The sequence below is a fragment of the Mytilus galloprovincialis genome, chromosome 6 (assembly GCF_965363235.1).
Source record: "Mytilus galloprovincialis chromosome 6, xbMytGall1.hap1.1, whole genome shotgun sequence".
NCBI lineage: Eukaryota > Metazoa > Mollusca > Bivalvia > Mytilida > Mytilidae > Mytilus > Mytilus galloprovincialis.
The window spans coordinates 49,736,931-49,754,736 of record NC_134843.1 but is presented as its reverse complement, the minus strand read 5'-3'; the positions used below and the strand labels follow the sequence as shown (position 1 = coordinate 49,754,736).

The following is a 17,806-nucleotide window of genomic DNA, read 5'->3' as shown; positions in this document are numbered from 1 at the left end:
CATTTTTCAACAAGTTTTCCTTAGAGGGAGATGCATAATATTTTAGGTTCTTTATGGTCTTAAAGCTCTTCAACTGTTTTGCTTGTAATACATCCTTGGCTTTCAAATGTTGTTGTTTGCCTGCTTTCCAGTTTAATGTTAGAGTAGGGTGGCTTGTCTTCCGTATGACTTTGAGTAAGAACTATTATTCTGTTTAATGATAAAAGAAAATCTTTCCTTACTTCAAGTTTACAAGATATAAATTAATCAGCATTCAATCTTCAGAAATATAAAGCTTTATGAGTATAGCATTCATAATCACCACCATAAAATTAGCATCTATGATCTCTTGGTCAGTGATGACCTTTCCTTGAATGTGAGGTAACACATCTATGAAAAAGTCACACAATTTTAGCAACGAAAATCCCTGGTTTAGAAGTGCAATTGATTGGCAACAAAGATCTTATTCTAAAAACAATACATGAATATTATATCAAAGTGACACAACCACATTGAAAAAATGTAGTCCAAGGTAAAATTCATCATAAAAATTAAAGAACCTTAGTGAGCACGCTCACATACCCCACGTCCCCACATTGTCATTGGAGAAATTAAATAAGTATAAGAAAAAATATTGAATAATAATTTCCTGTCAATATACATAGTATGTCCTTATTATCTATAAAATTTCATGAAATTCTGTTGTGTGGTTTGAGAGGAGTTGCGATGACAAACTGTTGCAGTAGTACATTAAGGTAAATAAGTTCAAAGGGGCGTAACTCCTAGAAAAAAAATTGAATCGCAATTTCCCGTCGATATGCACAACTACATAGTATGTCCTTATTATCTTAAAAGGTTTCGTGAAATTCTGTTGTGTGGTTTGAGAGGAGTTGCGATGACAAACTGTTACAGTAGTACATTAAAGTAAATAAGTTCAAAGGGGTGTAACTCCTAGAAAAAAAATTGAATCGCAATTTCCCGTCGATATGCACAACTACATAGTATGTCCTTATTATCTTAAAAGGTTTCGTGAAATTCTGTTGTGTGGTTTGAGAGGAGTTGCGATGACAAACTGTTACAGTAGTACATTAAAGTAAATAAGTTCAAAGGGGTGTAACTCCTAGAAAAAAAATTGAATCGCAATTTCCTGTCGATATGCACAACTACATAGTATGTCCTTATTATCTGAAAAGGTTTCGTGAAATTCTGTTGTGTGGTTTGAGAGGAGTTGCGATGACAAACTGTTGCAGTAGTACATTAAAGTAAATAAGTTCAAAGGGGCGTAACTCCTAGAAAAAAATTGAAACGCAATTTCCCGTCGATATGCACAACTACATAGTATGTCCTTATTATCTGAAAAGGTTTCGTGAAATTCTGTTGTGTGGTTTGAGAGGAGTTGCGATGACAAGAAACAGGACTGACGGACTGACTGACGGACTGACGGACAGACGGGTCAAAAACATTATACCCTCCGCAACTTCGTTGCGTGGGGTACAATAATACTAGTAAGATCTAATATCTCGTCAAAGATATACATACTATAACTATAGCTTTTCAAACTTTTAAAATACTAGGATTTTTACAACAAATTTGGATCTTCCTTGGATTAAATATAGAATAATCATACATTGCCTCGAAATATAAATTGTATTTGTATAAGGCTTAGACACAGATTTATCTATCCTGTTTTGAGTAGAGTACAAACAAAATATATATTTCAATCAAATGTATGGTTATTTTTTTATATACTGCAACTCCTATACCTGTCCCTCAAGAAATTTTTAGGGTTAAAACCATCATTTTTCAATTTGGAACGAACAACAAAAAACTTCCACAAACCTGTACTTTTAATGACGTCATAAATAAAACTCTACAAAAACACATCGTCAACACCATAAACAAGGGGATATACCCTCAGTGACTGTATATCACAAATTATTATACGATCAATGTAATTTGAATGCGCAAATATTACAGCTGCAGTATATTTCATAATAACTGGTACGCCTTACCTTGCTTTTCTTAGTCATAGTTTTGCCTTACCTTTGAAAACATTTGCTGCAGGAGAATTTATTTTCATTTGAGGGATCACAAATTTATGTGAATTTCCTGGTAACAGTTAAACCAGAATGGAAACTGGTACTGTGGAAATACAACTCATCCAGAATGCAGAAAAACAGCATCAGCTCTTCAACACAGCAAGAAAATCCAGCACCTGGAGGTGTGCTTCAGCTGACCCCTAATGTATGCTAGTTCAGCAAAAAGATTGATACTAAATTCTGATTCTGAAACACAAAAGTACCAAAACAACACACAACACTAGCAATGGCTAGAACTTCTTGACTTAAGACAGGCGCCAAATTGTGTTCCAACAACAATAAATGAATCCATGATAAACATGAACAGTTTACTATGCTTCTCCCCAGCATTGAATAATGTATAGATAAGATGCAGAGATTGCTGAATACTTTTTACATGTACAGCAATATACATACTGTTGGTCCCTCAATATCTTTGATAAAAACAACAACAATATTATCTGTATGTAAGCATTTTTTCCCATGATAATTATATATAACATTTACTAACATACACTCTTTTTGTGCTCAGCACTATCATATCCTCACTATCTAAATAAAAACACACAACATGACATGTTATCAAAAAATGAGTGCTGCCATAAAAGAATAATAAGTTATAATTTTGATAAATTAACAATAAAGGTAATGAAGATTTTCAATTTTAGATACATATACAATATTAGGTCAATATCAGGAAAATATAAACTTTTTTGTATGAGGCTGAGAAACTGGGGAAGGGCAAGATTCTATTGAGATAGAGATAAGATGTTAATTTCAAGATAGCATTAAATAAACCATGCTTATGCTAATAACATATAATAGATTTTTTTTTAAATTACATACATAAAAATTACTATTGACTTAGTTAGTTGGCAGTATACAAAGCAATACAGATAATATAAGTAGGTTAAAGACAATCCCTAATAACTAAAAAGGAAGGACAGAAGAAAGATTTAGAAACATAAAGGTCTAAATAAAACTGGTAAAACAGATATATCTCTTAGAAAGATAAAGATAAGTCAAGATAAATTAGACTGATAATAAATTATCCTATTCCTATGTTGTAACAGGAGTTCAGTTCAAGTTAATTCTGTTTTGGAACAGACTTTATCAAAGTTAGTACAACATTTTCTCCTTGATATCTTAATGGAAAAGGATGAAATTTTGCATAAAACATAATAGGATGCCATTTAAGGAACATAAAACTAACAAAAAATGGACAGAAATTCTAAGACATATTCTGAAAACAAACTATGTTTACACATGAACATGATTAAAAATTTCAAATAAATACACATAAAATTGTTCATTCATTCAAAAATATATTAAAATTTGCCCAGTGAATGTCTGATTATAATTAACAGGAAAACAATCTTTTACAAAATATCAAAATCTCCTCAACCAGTATTCAATATTTTAAATAACAATTTTTCCGAAATTTCACTACAAATTCCTGACTGACATATTTAATCAGAGATCATAGAAACATATATAAGAACATACACAAACATCTGACTTTCACCTATAATTGAAAAAAATAAAAAGACAGTTTTGTTTATAAAGATTCTTCTGTTTCTTCCCAAGGTTTTTCGTTCCACTGTTTCAAAGGAGTTCTGTTCTCCTTCTTCGTTGGCGTTCCTGATTTTAATTTCATTATTTCCTGCTGATGCTTGCTTAATTGCTGCAATTAAATAAAACAACGAATTAAATAAATATTTAATTATATGTCCAATTTGGGAGACTGATTTTAAGATTCATAGTTAATTAGAACTGTAATTACTTTTACACAAACAAGGTGCTTGTTTAATAAGAGTGCTTGAAACACCTTATTTTCATTCTAAAGTGCTTGTTCCAAGTAAGGCATAAAATAGACAGTTACCAGCTATTTCCATGGAGATCACGTTAGTCTGCTTATACATGCATTCATTTTCAAAATATAGTCAAACCTGTAATAAAAGACCACCCAAGGGAGCAATATTAGAAGAATTTCTTTATTACTACATGTATTCAAATTAATTTTTGGATTTTTTTTCCATTAATTTATCATTTGACATTTGTCTTTATAAAATATTATATGAAAATTATATTATTCATACTTTCCTTACAACAACAATCTTAATTTTTATATATACACCACCGTTCATCTATTGTTTGACAATTATAAGATAAACATGAGTTAGCTTTTTCAAATGTTAGAAACCATGAATGAACCATTTCTCTATTACTCTAAATGGTTAAGAGGCTTGTTAACTAAGAGATAATGTGGTTGGGATTGGTCAGGTGAAGGTACATACTATTTTTAAAAAGTAAAAAAATAAAAAATAATCAAGGAATAAAAAAAAGAGCTACTGCTTTAAAGATACTTAATCTCATGAATTTAATATATTTTGATCAAAGCAACTGGATTTTCAATTGTTTCCTTGTGTTAACTTTCTCTTTAAAATCAGTAAGTCTATATAAAATGTATTGTTGTTAGTTATTGTATGTTTTTTTGTTTTAGTACATTTATATGTTTTGGGCGTTTAGAGTGATGTCCATTTTCACTGAACTAGTACTATTTTTGTTTAGGGGACAACTGAAGCCGACATCAAAGTGCAGGATTTTCTAGCTGTGTTGAAGACCCATTGGTGGCCTTGGTCTGTTGTTTTTTGCCCTTTGGTCAGGTTGTTTTCTCTAACACATTCCCCATATCCATTCTTAATTTTAACAAGTATGTAGTATCAACTTACTTCTCTTAAGAAATTGTTTTCATCTTTTAACTTTGCTGTATAATGTATCTTCTGTTTTAAGTTCTGATGTCCTACAAGTTTAGCATTCTCCTCCAGTAAGGCCCTATTTCTCTCATTCACTTCATTAATCTCCTGGAAAAATTAATTATCAAACTTTAAATATTTACTCAATTGGAATACATTGAGTTGATAATGAAATACAAACCAACTGCAAAATAGGCGAAACAATGTACATTTTTGCAATTTCAGAAATACGAAATGTCAGATGATTCATCAATTCACTGTTTCAGAATCTAAAGCATTCTACATTATCCAGTGGCTACCAAACTCTCAATAATTGGGATTCAACCAATTATGCGATGCTAATTTCATTTTGGGGTTAAATAAAAAAATAATTACCAATAGTTAAGTTTAAAAATACTGAAACTGCTAATTGTTAAATTTTTTAAGCTTTATCAAATTTAACATATGATAAAAACTTAATCTTTGCATGTACTAAAATCTTTTTCCAACAAACTAGCCTTTAAGACATGTCAAACTATAAATTGAGTCTATAAATTTAAGCAAATTTTAAAGGTCAAAAATTTTATGAGTTTGTTCATTTTAGGTCAATCAGTATCTTAGAATGACCCTTTTAAAGCTCGTCTGTGACCTCTTCTTTTTGAGAACTGCCACAACAAATAAAGTGTTATGTGAATTACTTAATATTCGTGGCATACTAATTTCCGTGGACTTCGTTGATTAAGGTGAACCACGAATTTAGAAACTCAATGAAGAAGGAAATTTCTGAAAGCTTATAAGTAGACATTGGCAAAACCACAAAAACATGATTTTGGCAATCCACGAAAATTAGTACCCATGAAAAAAATGAATTTTCAGTATGACTTACCTTGTCAATTTCACAAAATCTAAGCTGAAGCATCTCATTTTCAGCCTTTATGTTTGATGATTCTTCCTTCATCCTACAGATATACAAAAACTATTTTCAAATGCACCAAAATACACCTATACCGAAATGACATTCAGATTTAGTAGGAGTAAATTCATAAAGATAAAGACAGGTTAGCACTTTAAAGCCATGGATAAGAACAGAAATCTTAATCAACAAGTGTTTACAGGAAACTGGTTGAACTTAACCAATTACTATTTCCTCTCTTCCTAAAAAGAAAATTAACGGAAATTCTGGAGTGTCAAAACCAAAGGGGAGCAACAACTTTGTCACTGTTGAGAAAAGTTCAATTCCTTCCCCACAACAAAATAATTAATCAAAGAGCAGATTGCTCTGAGGGATACGATTGCCATTGTTTTCATTGATACATGTATTAGTATTATTTTCAAAAATAATTCAACTGCACGTCTAAAAGGCCTGTGTAAAATGCTCGTAAAATGCAATTTACGTAATCTGAATAGTTATGATCACTTATTCAACTTTAAAAACAGCCAATCCTCGATACAAGTGTATGAACAATGTACTTATTGTGTTTTATTTTTGTAATATCAATTCCAAGTTAACTTTCCACAGCAGTCACTGAAAGTGAGAGAAGGTATTTCACTTCGTACCTTATCACCAATTTTCCTACGTGAATTCTAAGTGGAACCCCATTCCTAACTCTTTAAATATTAAATTTCCTTTGGGTCAGTGGGCATGATTCCTTTCCGTACACATTCCTCTGTTTAAATTGCGATCGGTTTTAATATAATACGTCTATCGACAGAACGAGTTAATTTTCTCGACGTTCCGTCGTTTGACGAAAGTAACTAAGGAAGGGAGACAACTCGAAGAGATAATATGGAAGACTCCATTTTGGCTGAAGGGGCGTTCTAGTTACACCTTTACGTTGTGGACTACATTTATTTTAATTTAATTGATGCATATGATTTAAAATTATGCAACAACAATAACCCTCAATAGCAGAGAGACATAGAAAGGATCTCTTGAGTTTCAAATTGATCAATGGAGTGGGGAATCCAGAGCAACCATTCAATCTGATACCCCTTCAAGTCAAGAAAACTATACGCATGCGCATAATTACCTAAACAAACCCTAGACTTGTGATTTGTAGCAAGGACGTATATTAAATGTTAATTAAACGACCTCCATTTCTCTCTGGAAGTACAATATCAAATATCAGTTTCATAACGGTGACATATAATAAAACTCCACTTCAGTTCTTATATGACAGAAATAGATTTATCGATCGGAATTTAGAGAACTCTCGCATGTAAATTGTTATCAAAACTGGGGAATTCCCTCGGACGTGTTTCTAAATTTATAAAAACACTAAATATAAATACTGATTAATTCTGATTTTCCATGTTTTTAAAAACACGCATACAAGTCAAGGGAAATATCGAAACATGAAGATTATGAGAAGAACAATATAGGACAGTTGTTTAAATTCAATCCTTTTGTTTTTATACCATTTAAAGCAAGACAATCTTAAGAATCTGAGATGTTCCTTGATGTTTAGAATAAAACGGTTGACGTGAGGGCATGGCCCTGAGTCAATGGTATAAGTCTACAGATTGCTTAAAAGCAATCTTATCCCAAAAAGCAACGTCAAGGTACACTATGATATTTCAGCATTTTCCACAGGGTCCCATAATGGAAAAAGTATTTTCCTTATAAATGTGATCAAAAGATTTGATTTCAAGGAAACCAATTTCTAAGTGAAGACTGTTCCATGAAAACAACATGGGACCAAGTAAAGGTACTTCAAAACTAACCTATGGGCTGGGAAGTCGTTGTGCACAAACAGAAAAAGCTCCAGTTAATGAATCAGAATTGCTTGAACAGTCCTCAGGTAAATTAAGGTGAATTCAACTGAATCAAGCTGTTTAAAACTATATGCCAATATTTTTTTCCCCAACTAAACCTTTGCAATTAAATTCATGTACATGTAGCATACAACTGGCTTTGAGATAACTAAGAAGATATCTGCACATTTTGGACCAAAAATAAAAAATAGTTATATTGTTTGGGTTATTTTAAGTAATTTCATTTCTCTTGACAATATCTACATTTTCTTGTTTTTTCACTGGTAAGACAAGAATTTGATAACTATATAATTACAAGTCATGTGTAGTCCATTCTGTAATAAGGTACACTGAAATTGTATTGTATTATAAAAAAGAAGATGTGGTATGATTGCCAATGAGACAACTATCCACAAAAGACCAAAATGACACAGACATTAACAACTATAGGTCACCGTACGGCCTTCAACAATGAGCAATGTACCTTTCATAATCACTTTCAAGTCCTCTAATCTGTTCCTCTTTGACCATAGATTCAACAGACAGTTTGTCCAGACTACAAAAACAAGAGAAAATAAATTACAAAACACTTGGGTATTGGCATGAAAATAAAAGTATTGTTCTATTTTAATTTACTGTGATAAAAATTACCAAAATTAACGAAAGTATCACCCATATGTAAAGCTCTTTTTCCTTGTCAAATTGTGACATCAATTTTTATTTTTTTTTATTTTTTCAGCTCTTTCACATCTGTATAAGATTTTGGCGCTGAGAATCACTTAATGGACATTAATAGTTGAAATGGGCATCTGATGCAATAATAGTGGTACTGTTAATGTTATTGTATTATTTTGGTTATTGTAAATTTTCTTCCTTCGTTTTCATTAATCAATCAAAACTTACGTGTCCCTTTTATTCTGCATTTCATACTCAAGACACTGTTTTTGATTACGGAATCCCTCAGAGAGTGATTCTATGGCTTTTAATTTATTCTGAAATAAAAAAATAAAAGCATTATAGTTTTCTTTTTATTGAAGTATTTCTAACTTTTTATTCGTTTTTGTTTTTTTTTCCTAATTCTTTAAACTGTCAGGAATTATGCAAACCTAACTTTCATATATCTTCATGTATATACATTTCAGCAGAAAATGTATAAAATCAATGTTCTGCACAAATATCTGATAGCTGCAAATTTTTTATATTCAAAATGGAAAAACATTTAAGAGAGATAATTATAGATTATCGTTTGTTATCTCAAAGAGATTGATTTTCTTGCTTGAGCAGGTACAACAAAAGTGAAACAAGAGGCTCTCAAGAGCCTGAATCGCTCACCTTAAATTTTTTGCTTAAATCTTCCATGAATGATTATTTTGGGTTTTCAATTTATATAAATGGTTCTTCAATTCTGTCATATCTTCTTCAAAAGCAAAAACAAGAGTGGACACACTGAAATGTCTCGTTTGTCTCGTGTTCATAATATAATTTATGATGAAAGTATAAAAAAACATTGTATACCCCAAGCATTACATTTTTGCTGTTTACAGTTTATCTCTATCTATAATAATATTCATGATAATAACCAAAAACAGCAAAATTTCCTTAAAATAACCAATTCAGGGGCAGCAACCTAACAACGGGTTGTCCGATTCATCTGAAAATTTCAGGGCAGATAGATCTTGACCTGATAAACAATTTTACCCCATGTCAGATTTGCTCAAAATGCTTTGGTTTTTGAGTTATAAGCTAAAAACTGCATTTTACCCCCATGTTCTATTTTTAGCCATGGCGGCCATGTTTTTTTATGAAATGGGAATTAAAACACAAACTTTATTCTAGATACCCTAGGAATCAATCAGATGAAGTTTGGTTTGAATTGGTTCAGTAGTTTCAGAGGAGAAGATCTTTGAAATAGTTTACGATGGACGACGACGACGACGGACGCCAAGTGATGGCAAAAGCTCACATTTCCTTTTGGAAAGGTGAGCTAAAAAGCAATTGAGTTGAGATGACCAATGATAATATGTTAATCCCTATTTTACTTATGACAATGTTGTTTAATTCATTGTTTTTTCATTGACAATGGCATATGCACCCTTAGTTTCTAATGATAATTTTTCATATTCCTCTACTGTGCTGAGAAACACAGTAAGATAAAAGGAAAATTTCAGAAAATAGCGATATCCAAGTACCTTTAGTTCCAGACATCCACGATCCATGTAACAATGATCTAAGCTAGCTGCCAAGCAACAGGTATCAGAGAACAAATTATTAAAAGATGTATCTAATATATACCTTTAATTCTTCATTTTCTCTGTTCTTCTCTTCCTTGCTTTCCTGAAGTTCTTTAATTGATTGGCATAAATCACTGTTGTTTTCTTTGAGTCTGTTTTCAGTGTTAAGGTGATAATAAGAAATGACCCAACTCTTTGAAGACATAGTTCAAAACAAGTCAGTTTTAAATCTACATGTAACTATTCAAATGGCACACTTTCTCATAATTTAATACAACTGTAATAATAAGTAACATGTAGTTACTATGGGTGTTGTGGTCTTTAAGTTATATTTTGCTATCTACTTGAAAGCCAACTACAACTTCCCCCCTTAAAAGAATTTCCCTACCTATTTTTCAAAAGTAAAGGAATTCAAAAAAATATTTGTAAGTTAGCCATTTAATTTCATTTATAGTTTCAGCTGTACAAAAATAAAATTCATTTATGACCTATTCACAATAAGAGTAGCATCTCCTCTAACAAGTATTTTACTGGGCTTATCCTCTTACTTATTTAGAAGTACTGAATAGTATAAACTATATTCAAATACAAAAGCAATCTTTCAGGTCCTACAGAAACTTTTATTATAAATATTTCCGTTGGTGAATATTTTAGAGATAACCGGTTTATGTAAAGGTCATATGATCATTCAAATTTGACTAATTTATATATAAACTGAATGGATAGTGTTTATTTAGAACACATGTGCATAGACCTCTTTATTAAGAACAAACTCCTGCCTTTTTGTAATCTATCATCATTAGGTTAATAAGGGTCAACAATAGTCATACTTCTTCCTCAAAATCCAAACTTTAATTGGCAGCTGTTGATTTCGATTAACACTCACCAAATGAATTATTGTTTTGTCTATGACCTGTTTTGGATTGTAATATTTGGTAATATATTTTAAAATATATGCATGCATTTTGTTAGGATATTTCTAGAACATTGTAAATACCATAAACTTATTCCTTATGTCAGACTTAAAAGAACTATCAAGCGAATTCAAGTTATTAAAATTAATGGTCGAGTGTTCAGTGTTCTCCCCAGGATTTTTTTAAGGCGCAAAATTCAAGGGCGCATAACTCTTTTTTTAGAGTGAACTTTTGTGATCTGAAGCAATCAGTCATTAATCCATGACATGCAATATGAATTATAATGCTTTGTGTTATGTGTTTGAGAATGCAGAGTATTTAATAATGAATTACAAGAATATATATTTATATATATGAAATAAATTGATTTTAAACACAAAAGTTATTTATAAGTCAAAATATAAATATTCATCTCTGTACTCTCTGCTCCTTCTAGGGATAATGTTTCAAGATAGTGTTATTTTGTTGGACAGTCTGTTCCTCAATTTTGTCTTTATCTTTTTAGGGTTGAAAACCCCCTCTCACAATAACTTTTGGTTATACCCCCTTTAACATTTGTAAGCCATGAAAACTCAGTCAGCCACTTGTCATTGAAACCAGAAACATGGTGCTTGCTGTTATCACTTGCTAAAACTTTAGCTAGGTTGGGAGTAGGAGAAGCAATGACATCTGCTTATACTGACAGTGAAGAGGAAGGTGTATTCCCCTTTTCATTAGAAGTCATTAGGCTGAGAGAAAAAAACTTCTACTTCCATCATCTGCCTTTTGCTTAGAAGTCACCCTTTTGTTATTTGCAGAGAACATGTTCATTCAGAATTAATAAAATCGAATATGGTTAAGATATTTGATGGTTAATGAACAGCTGACAAGTTTCCGTAGTTTTACATTAGGGAGCTACCATTTGATTTTTATGGGGGGGGCTAGGATGAAAACTTTTGTTCTGCATTTTTATTTAGCTGCAATCTCTGTCCTGCCTTTTTATTTCTCACTCTGTTCGGTCCTGCTTTTTTTTTTTTAGTTTATCCTGACTTTTTTTTACCTAAATTGTCGTCCTGACTTTTTTTTTGCAAGTGTCGCATCCTGCCTTTTTTTTTTTACTCAAAACTCCTGTCCTGCCTATTTTTTTCAAATTTCATCCTAGCCCCCCCATAAAAATCAAATGGTAGCTCCCTAACGCTTCCGTGTGTATTATTGTTAAAACCTATCTCTGGCAGGTAGATATAAACGAAACTTTGCAAGTTTTTTAAAGTTAAGACCATTGAAATTATCAACTAGTGACATTATAAAGAAGCTGCAGCAATTCCGTACCCGTGTTGATTGTCACATTATATTTCCCGACGAACGGAATTTACGATCGATGTTCAATGTCATTTTATTTCGAAAAACACGACAGTTTGAGACAATTTACCTTGCAAGTAACATTTTTTCACTTTATAGTAAAATAAATCACTTCTCTTTATCTTTAATCAAAGTTTATTTTATTTTTTTCAATTACAAATACTCTCATTCATAATTTTCATCGTAAATATCTTTAGCAATGTGTATTCAAATTTATCACGTGAATTCATCACGTTCATTGGTCGTGTTAAAATAGATTCTTCTTCTCGACCAATGAAAAAAATTCGTTATTTAAATGGTCAAGTGATCACACACACAATGCTTAAATACAATGTATATGCGATCCATTTCTTAATTTCTGCACTGAAGTTTTTATTTTTTTTAAATTTTCTTCTACAAATATCTTAGTGGAAGATATTAGCAAGCAAAATCGAGGGAATTGTGCAAATGATGATACAAGCATGAAAATTACCACAAAGCATCATTATTATATACTTTGTAAGAAATAACTGCTGGCCATTAAAAAAAATATTTTTTTCAAGATGGCCACGGCCATTTTCTAAAATGGTTGTTTTCTTTAGTTTGAAAATACTGATTTTTCTGGGAAACATTTCTTTGAACTTCTTTTAGTAAACACAAATTACCAGGTCTGGTGGCTACCTTCCTTACATCACATATTTATTAAAAATGAATATTTGACATATCCAGTATTTGCGCATGCGCGAAAATGTAACAAAATTCTTTCAAAAAGATTTGAACTATTTACTATATATTTAGTGTTTTTGGATTTCTAATGATATTATGAATTGGTTAAATAACATTTTTCAAAGTTATGATACACATGTGTTTCACACTTTTGCGCATGTGCAAACTATTTATAGACATCAAGAGCGATTTGTATGCCTACCAGGCAATTCTCAGGTATTCGATGGTTAAGGCGAAAATGTGGTTAATCTTGAGAAACATCAAATGTAACTGCAGATCAGCCACTTTTGGAAATGCCTAAGCAAATTCAGTGGGAATGGCCTGATTTGTAAGGAAAATATAAGTGTATCGTCATGTTTGGTGGATTGCACATTGAAATGACTTGCTATAAAACTCTGGGTGATATATTGCGTAATAGGGGATAGACCTGTTGTCTTACTGAAGCCAATATTGCAACACCAAGAACGGCAGATTCTTTTTATGTATATTCAAATGTACCTAGGACTAGACAGGCGCACCAGACAACTGCTTAAAAATTGTTAATTTCAAATTATGAAAGCTAAACTCAGAATATATAATTATGTCATGACTCTGTGACGTTCAATGATTTAAAAGACTGGTGTAAGGAAATACAGTCATCTCGACCACAGTTTAATTCCTGGCGTTCAATTATAAATCAAGAACTTCTTCTGATTTTGGTATTTTGCTCGTTTCATGAGTTAGACAGTCCATATAAAGCATGATAGCGTATTGTTTTAGGTCTTGATCGTGTAAATTATGCTCGATTGTTACCGACTCATCTCCGAGATATGACATCCCTTCCCGAACATCACCCACAGGTGGCAATGGAATTAGAAAATGATAATTTCACTGTACGTAAGACCAGTAAATTTCTTTCTAACACAATTGATCAGGCACAAAAACAGAATAATGCAACTGTGAAGGGCAATATTGGTGCCATAGGATTAACCGAAGATCCCATTTAGACAAATGGATGGTAGCTGGACCAGGAGTCAGTATACTAGAAGATTAATTTGAAAGATCTAGTGGTTTGGGTCATTCTAAAACAGACGAACTACATAATGAAGACTCTACGAAAACACAAACAGATTTCTTTAAACAACTCTAAAGGCTTTGCAAGTATGAACGAGTTCGTCAGATTTGTAAAATAAATACTGCATTTAGGAAATTGTTGATTCTGAAACAGGTAAGATATGTAAATAAACTCCAAGATATTGGTCCAAACAATACGAAGATCTTTTGAAACAAATGCAAAACGAAGGTAAACCTGCTTTTTATAACCAAATAAAAAAGAACAACTTCCTATTTTGGCCGCAAAATGAAACTGGAAACGTCTTTGTCAAAAACAAAGCTAGAGAACCTTAAAAGTGATTGAGATATCTTTTCTAGACTTTTCATTTCTTGTCATAGTAGACAGTTTTACTTGGAATATTTCTTTATCCATAGAAACCAAACTGCTCCCCCGTCTTTATCTCAGGATGTCACTTGAAATAGTGGTATTAAATCGCTGCAAATGGGTTTACTTGAAACATTCTGCGATTTGCTGATCCGAATTCGGACGCATTTATCGTTGGTGGGGCAGCAATGGTCAATTCCAGGTCACAAAGTTGGGCAAAAATATTTGATGATTATGCTAATGATGTCATACTGCCTTATGTAAAATCTTGCATCGATAAGTATTCAAAAGTAGACATTGTATTTGATGTTTACTAAATGAATAATTTAAAGGCTGTGACAAGACAAAGGCAAGGTTCTTGTGCCAGATGGAAAGGTGTTGGTTCTGGTAGAACACCAAGGGTATGGAGTAGTTTTCTCTGTGAAGATGACAACAAAACGAAATTGTTCAAGTTTCTTGCTGACAAAATTGCTTCTTAAGAGACTAATACAAATGTATATGTTACTCATGGTGAAAATATTCTTTGCAATTTCAATAAAGATACTTGCTATCTATCCCCTTGTAATCATGAAGAAGCAGATGCACGAATGTTTGTCCATGTTCGGCATGATTATGAAAAGTGTTGTAAAATGTAATTTTAAGTAGTACTGACACAGATGTAATAGTATCAAGAATTGCATCAATCGCAAAATTAGGTAGAACAAATTGCGGATAGGTTATGGAATGAATAACGATTTTTGATGGCTTCCTGCACGTAACATATCAAATGAGTTTGGTCCTTGTGTTGCTGCTTTTCCTTTCGTCCATGCATTTAGTGGATGTGGCACTTTGTCGAATTGTCATGAGAAAGGCAAAAGGTCAGCTTGGTTAACAATGGAAGGTTTTCCAGCTTTAAAGGATGTTTTTTAGGCTTAAGTATGGAGCGAGGCACGATGTGAATTGTTTGCCAGGAAGCAGCGGCATTGTCATGCAATTCCGCCTACAAGAGGTTCTTTTCCAGAGCACATCAAAAGAGAAGTATATCAAGGAGGAGTTGCTTGTGCTCAGCTCGATTCATGTATTCGACAGGTACGTGTTCCAAGTCATGAACACTGTGGTTGGATGAAAGAAAGAATCAATGACAGTTGGAAACCAAAATAAACTTCTTTGACTGCCGTTGCATCCTCGTGTCAGAAAAATTTGAAATGCGGAGTCGAAAACCGAGCTGTGTTGGTACCTGTAGATGCTACCGCTCTGGCCTTCCTTGTACAGGTTGTTGTATAGGCAACTATCAGATAATTATAAAATAAGCAACCTGTCTTTCTAACCAAACTAGGCATTTAAACTTAACAAAGAGTGTAAACACTTGTTAAGTTGATGGAAATTATAAAAATATTGTCTACATATTTACCGCCATTTTGGAACCGGAAGTCAATATTTTTCTTCATTTATGTGTTGTTTCGTCGTACTTAGGAACTTTTTTTAACGTTTTATCATAACTTACATTGGATTATACATCCCTTGTGAAGTTGCTTGAAAGTATAAAAATTGAAATTTTTGACTTTTTTGCCGGCATTTTGAAACCGGAAGTCACCTTTAGTTTCATTAATGTATTGTCTAGTCGTAATTTAGGAACTGTCATTTACTTTTTATCAAATCTAACATTGGATTTTACATATAACACACCTTTTAAAGGATTAACGAATTATTGTCAATTTATAATGACGCCATTTCCGAAATGTGTGGTGGCCATCTTGAAAAAATGATTTTTTTTTTCTGGCCAGCAGCGGATTTTTTTTTAGTATCATTTAGTCAACCTTTATACCAAATTTCATGCTTGTATCACGATTTGCACAATTATGTCCATAATATCTCCCACTATCTTCTTGATGATCATGTACGCTATTACATGATAACATAGTCCGATAAGGCTGAGATAAGCGTGGCTCAGGTAAAACTAATTATCAGTTATTGCGTAACACTGACCGACCTCTCAGCGGTGATCAGCAACTAGACAATTTTAACCAACATTTATAATGTAATTGTGAAAATTAACACGCTGCTGGATCAAGTATTAAGGGACAGCGGACAATTAAGACGCTGCGGGATCTTCAAAAATATTATGAAGGCGCTGCGGCACCACAGCGTCATATCGGCCTGGGGAGAACACTGGTGTTAAAAAGTTGGCATTCAATCGTAAATGTTAATTGTTCTATGGTTCTAAATAAAAAATCCTTCTTAATTTGGTTACCTTACCTCTATGATTATACTGAAATTTAACTCTTTGAGTGACCTTAGACCAAAGATTACTATTTGGTCAATCAATACAACTATACAAAGGATACCGATCATTTTTAGAAGTTAGTTCTTCTATTAGTTTCCCAAATACTTCCTCGCTCTCTGACTCCTTATCGATCAATCTTTTTTCTGCAACTACTACCTGCTGTTTTAAATCAGTTACTTCATTTTCATAAACTTCTTTATTTTCTTTTATCTGAAAAAAGAAAGTTAAAATTTACATTTTTCTACCTAAATATGTAAACAAACTTATCATATATAGTCGCTGTCGCGTAAAATTGGCACCATGTTTTTTGTCAAAAAAAAAATAAATATCAGCCACGTTTACTCAAGTAATCTTTTTCATTTAGCGGAAGTAAAATCCTGTCCAAATATCCACTACTGTCCTACCTTTTATTGTGTTTGCACTGTATAATCCTGACCTTCACATTTTTCAAGATTATTTATATTGTAAAACCGCCATCTTGGTTTCTGAGGATCCCTTTTTCCATGATACAATTTCCCCTGCTTTTTACGTAAAGATGATGAAAAGCTGCGAGAGACACAAGGAAATTGAGAGCACGTGGAACTCCACGACAACACTTCCGGTAATAACAATGTCGGATTCCACCATACAAACTAGTCTTGGATTATGTGAAGGTCAGGATTATACAGTGCAAACACAATAAAAGGTAGGACAGTAGTGGATATTTGGACAGTATTTTAGTTACAATAATTGAAAAACATGATCTTTAGTAAACGATGTCGATGTTTAAGAAAATTTTGACAAAAACATGGTGCCAATTTTACGTGACGGTGACTATAGTATATTTTATTAGTAATGACCTGCTATAAGGACATTTTGCAAGAATGTTAAACTAAACATGCTAAAAGCAATGAAATGCTGTTAAGACCAACAAAAACATAAGCAAGCTAAAAACAGAAGCATCAGATGATTTGAAAGGGTTAGAATATCCTTCTACACATGTGACACCTGTCATATTGTTCAGAGGTCAAAATTTTCATGAGTCTATCTTTGTAACTGTTAAAATGGATCAAACTTTTAAAGCCATGATATTAGTCACTTGAGGCTGGATGTAAGCCTGATTGAAAAGTTGAAATGACAGTTTTTCTATCAAATAAGTTAAAAGTGTGAATGGAAGCTCTGGAGAATTTATGGGTTTATTGACTCTTGCTTAAAGTCCTGTGACCAGTTTTTCATGCATATTCGGGACAATTTTCTAATTTCAACTAGTTGTGATGTTTACATCTGTGTGTTCTGGAATGAACTCTATAATGTACTTGTATTGGTAAAATCTGACAGACATTTCATGCATACTTACTAAAGTGTTCAAAGCCTCTTTTTCTTCTTTCAAAGTTTCAAATTGTTTCTGAAAAG

General features: G+C 32.4%; 1 protein-coding gene across 1 annotated transcript in view; it reads right to left on the bottom strand.

The window, feature by feature from the left end:
- Positions 1 to 1,957: 1,957 nt before the first annotated feature.
- LOC143079793 (kinesin-like protein KIF15) overlaps positions 1,958 to 17,806 on the bottom strand; it is a 68,343-nt gene continuing 52,494 nt past the window's right edge. The window contains exons 28-35 of the mRNA XM_076255384.1: positions 17,751 to 17,798; positions 16,476 to 16,624; positions 9,839 to 9,929; positions 8,450 to 8,538; positions 8,031 to 8,102; positions 5,679 to 5,751; positions 4,790 to 4,921; positions 1,958 to 3,741 (exon numbers count right to left, since the gene is read on the bottom strand). Of these exons, the coding sequence (XP_076111499.1) occupies positions 3,616 to 3,741; positions 4,790 to 4,921; positions 5,679 to 5,751; positions 8,031 to 8,102; positions 8,450 to 8,538; positions 9,839 to 9,929; positions 16,476 to 16,624; positions 17,751 to 17,798 (780 nt within the window). The 3' untranslated portion in view covers positions 1,958 to 3,615. The remainder of the gene's footprint in view (positions 3,742 to 4,789; positions 4,922 to 5,678; positions 5,752 to 8,030; positions 8,103 to 8,449; positions 8,539 to 9,838; positions 9,930 to 16,475; positions 16,625 to 17,750; positions 17,799 to 17,806) is intronic.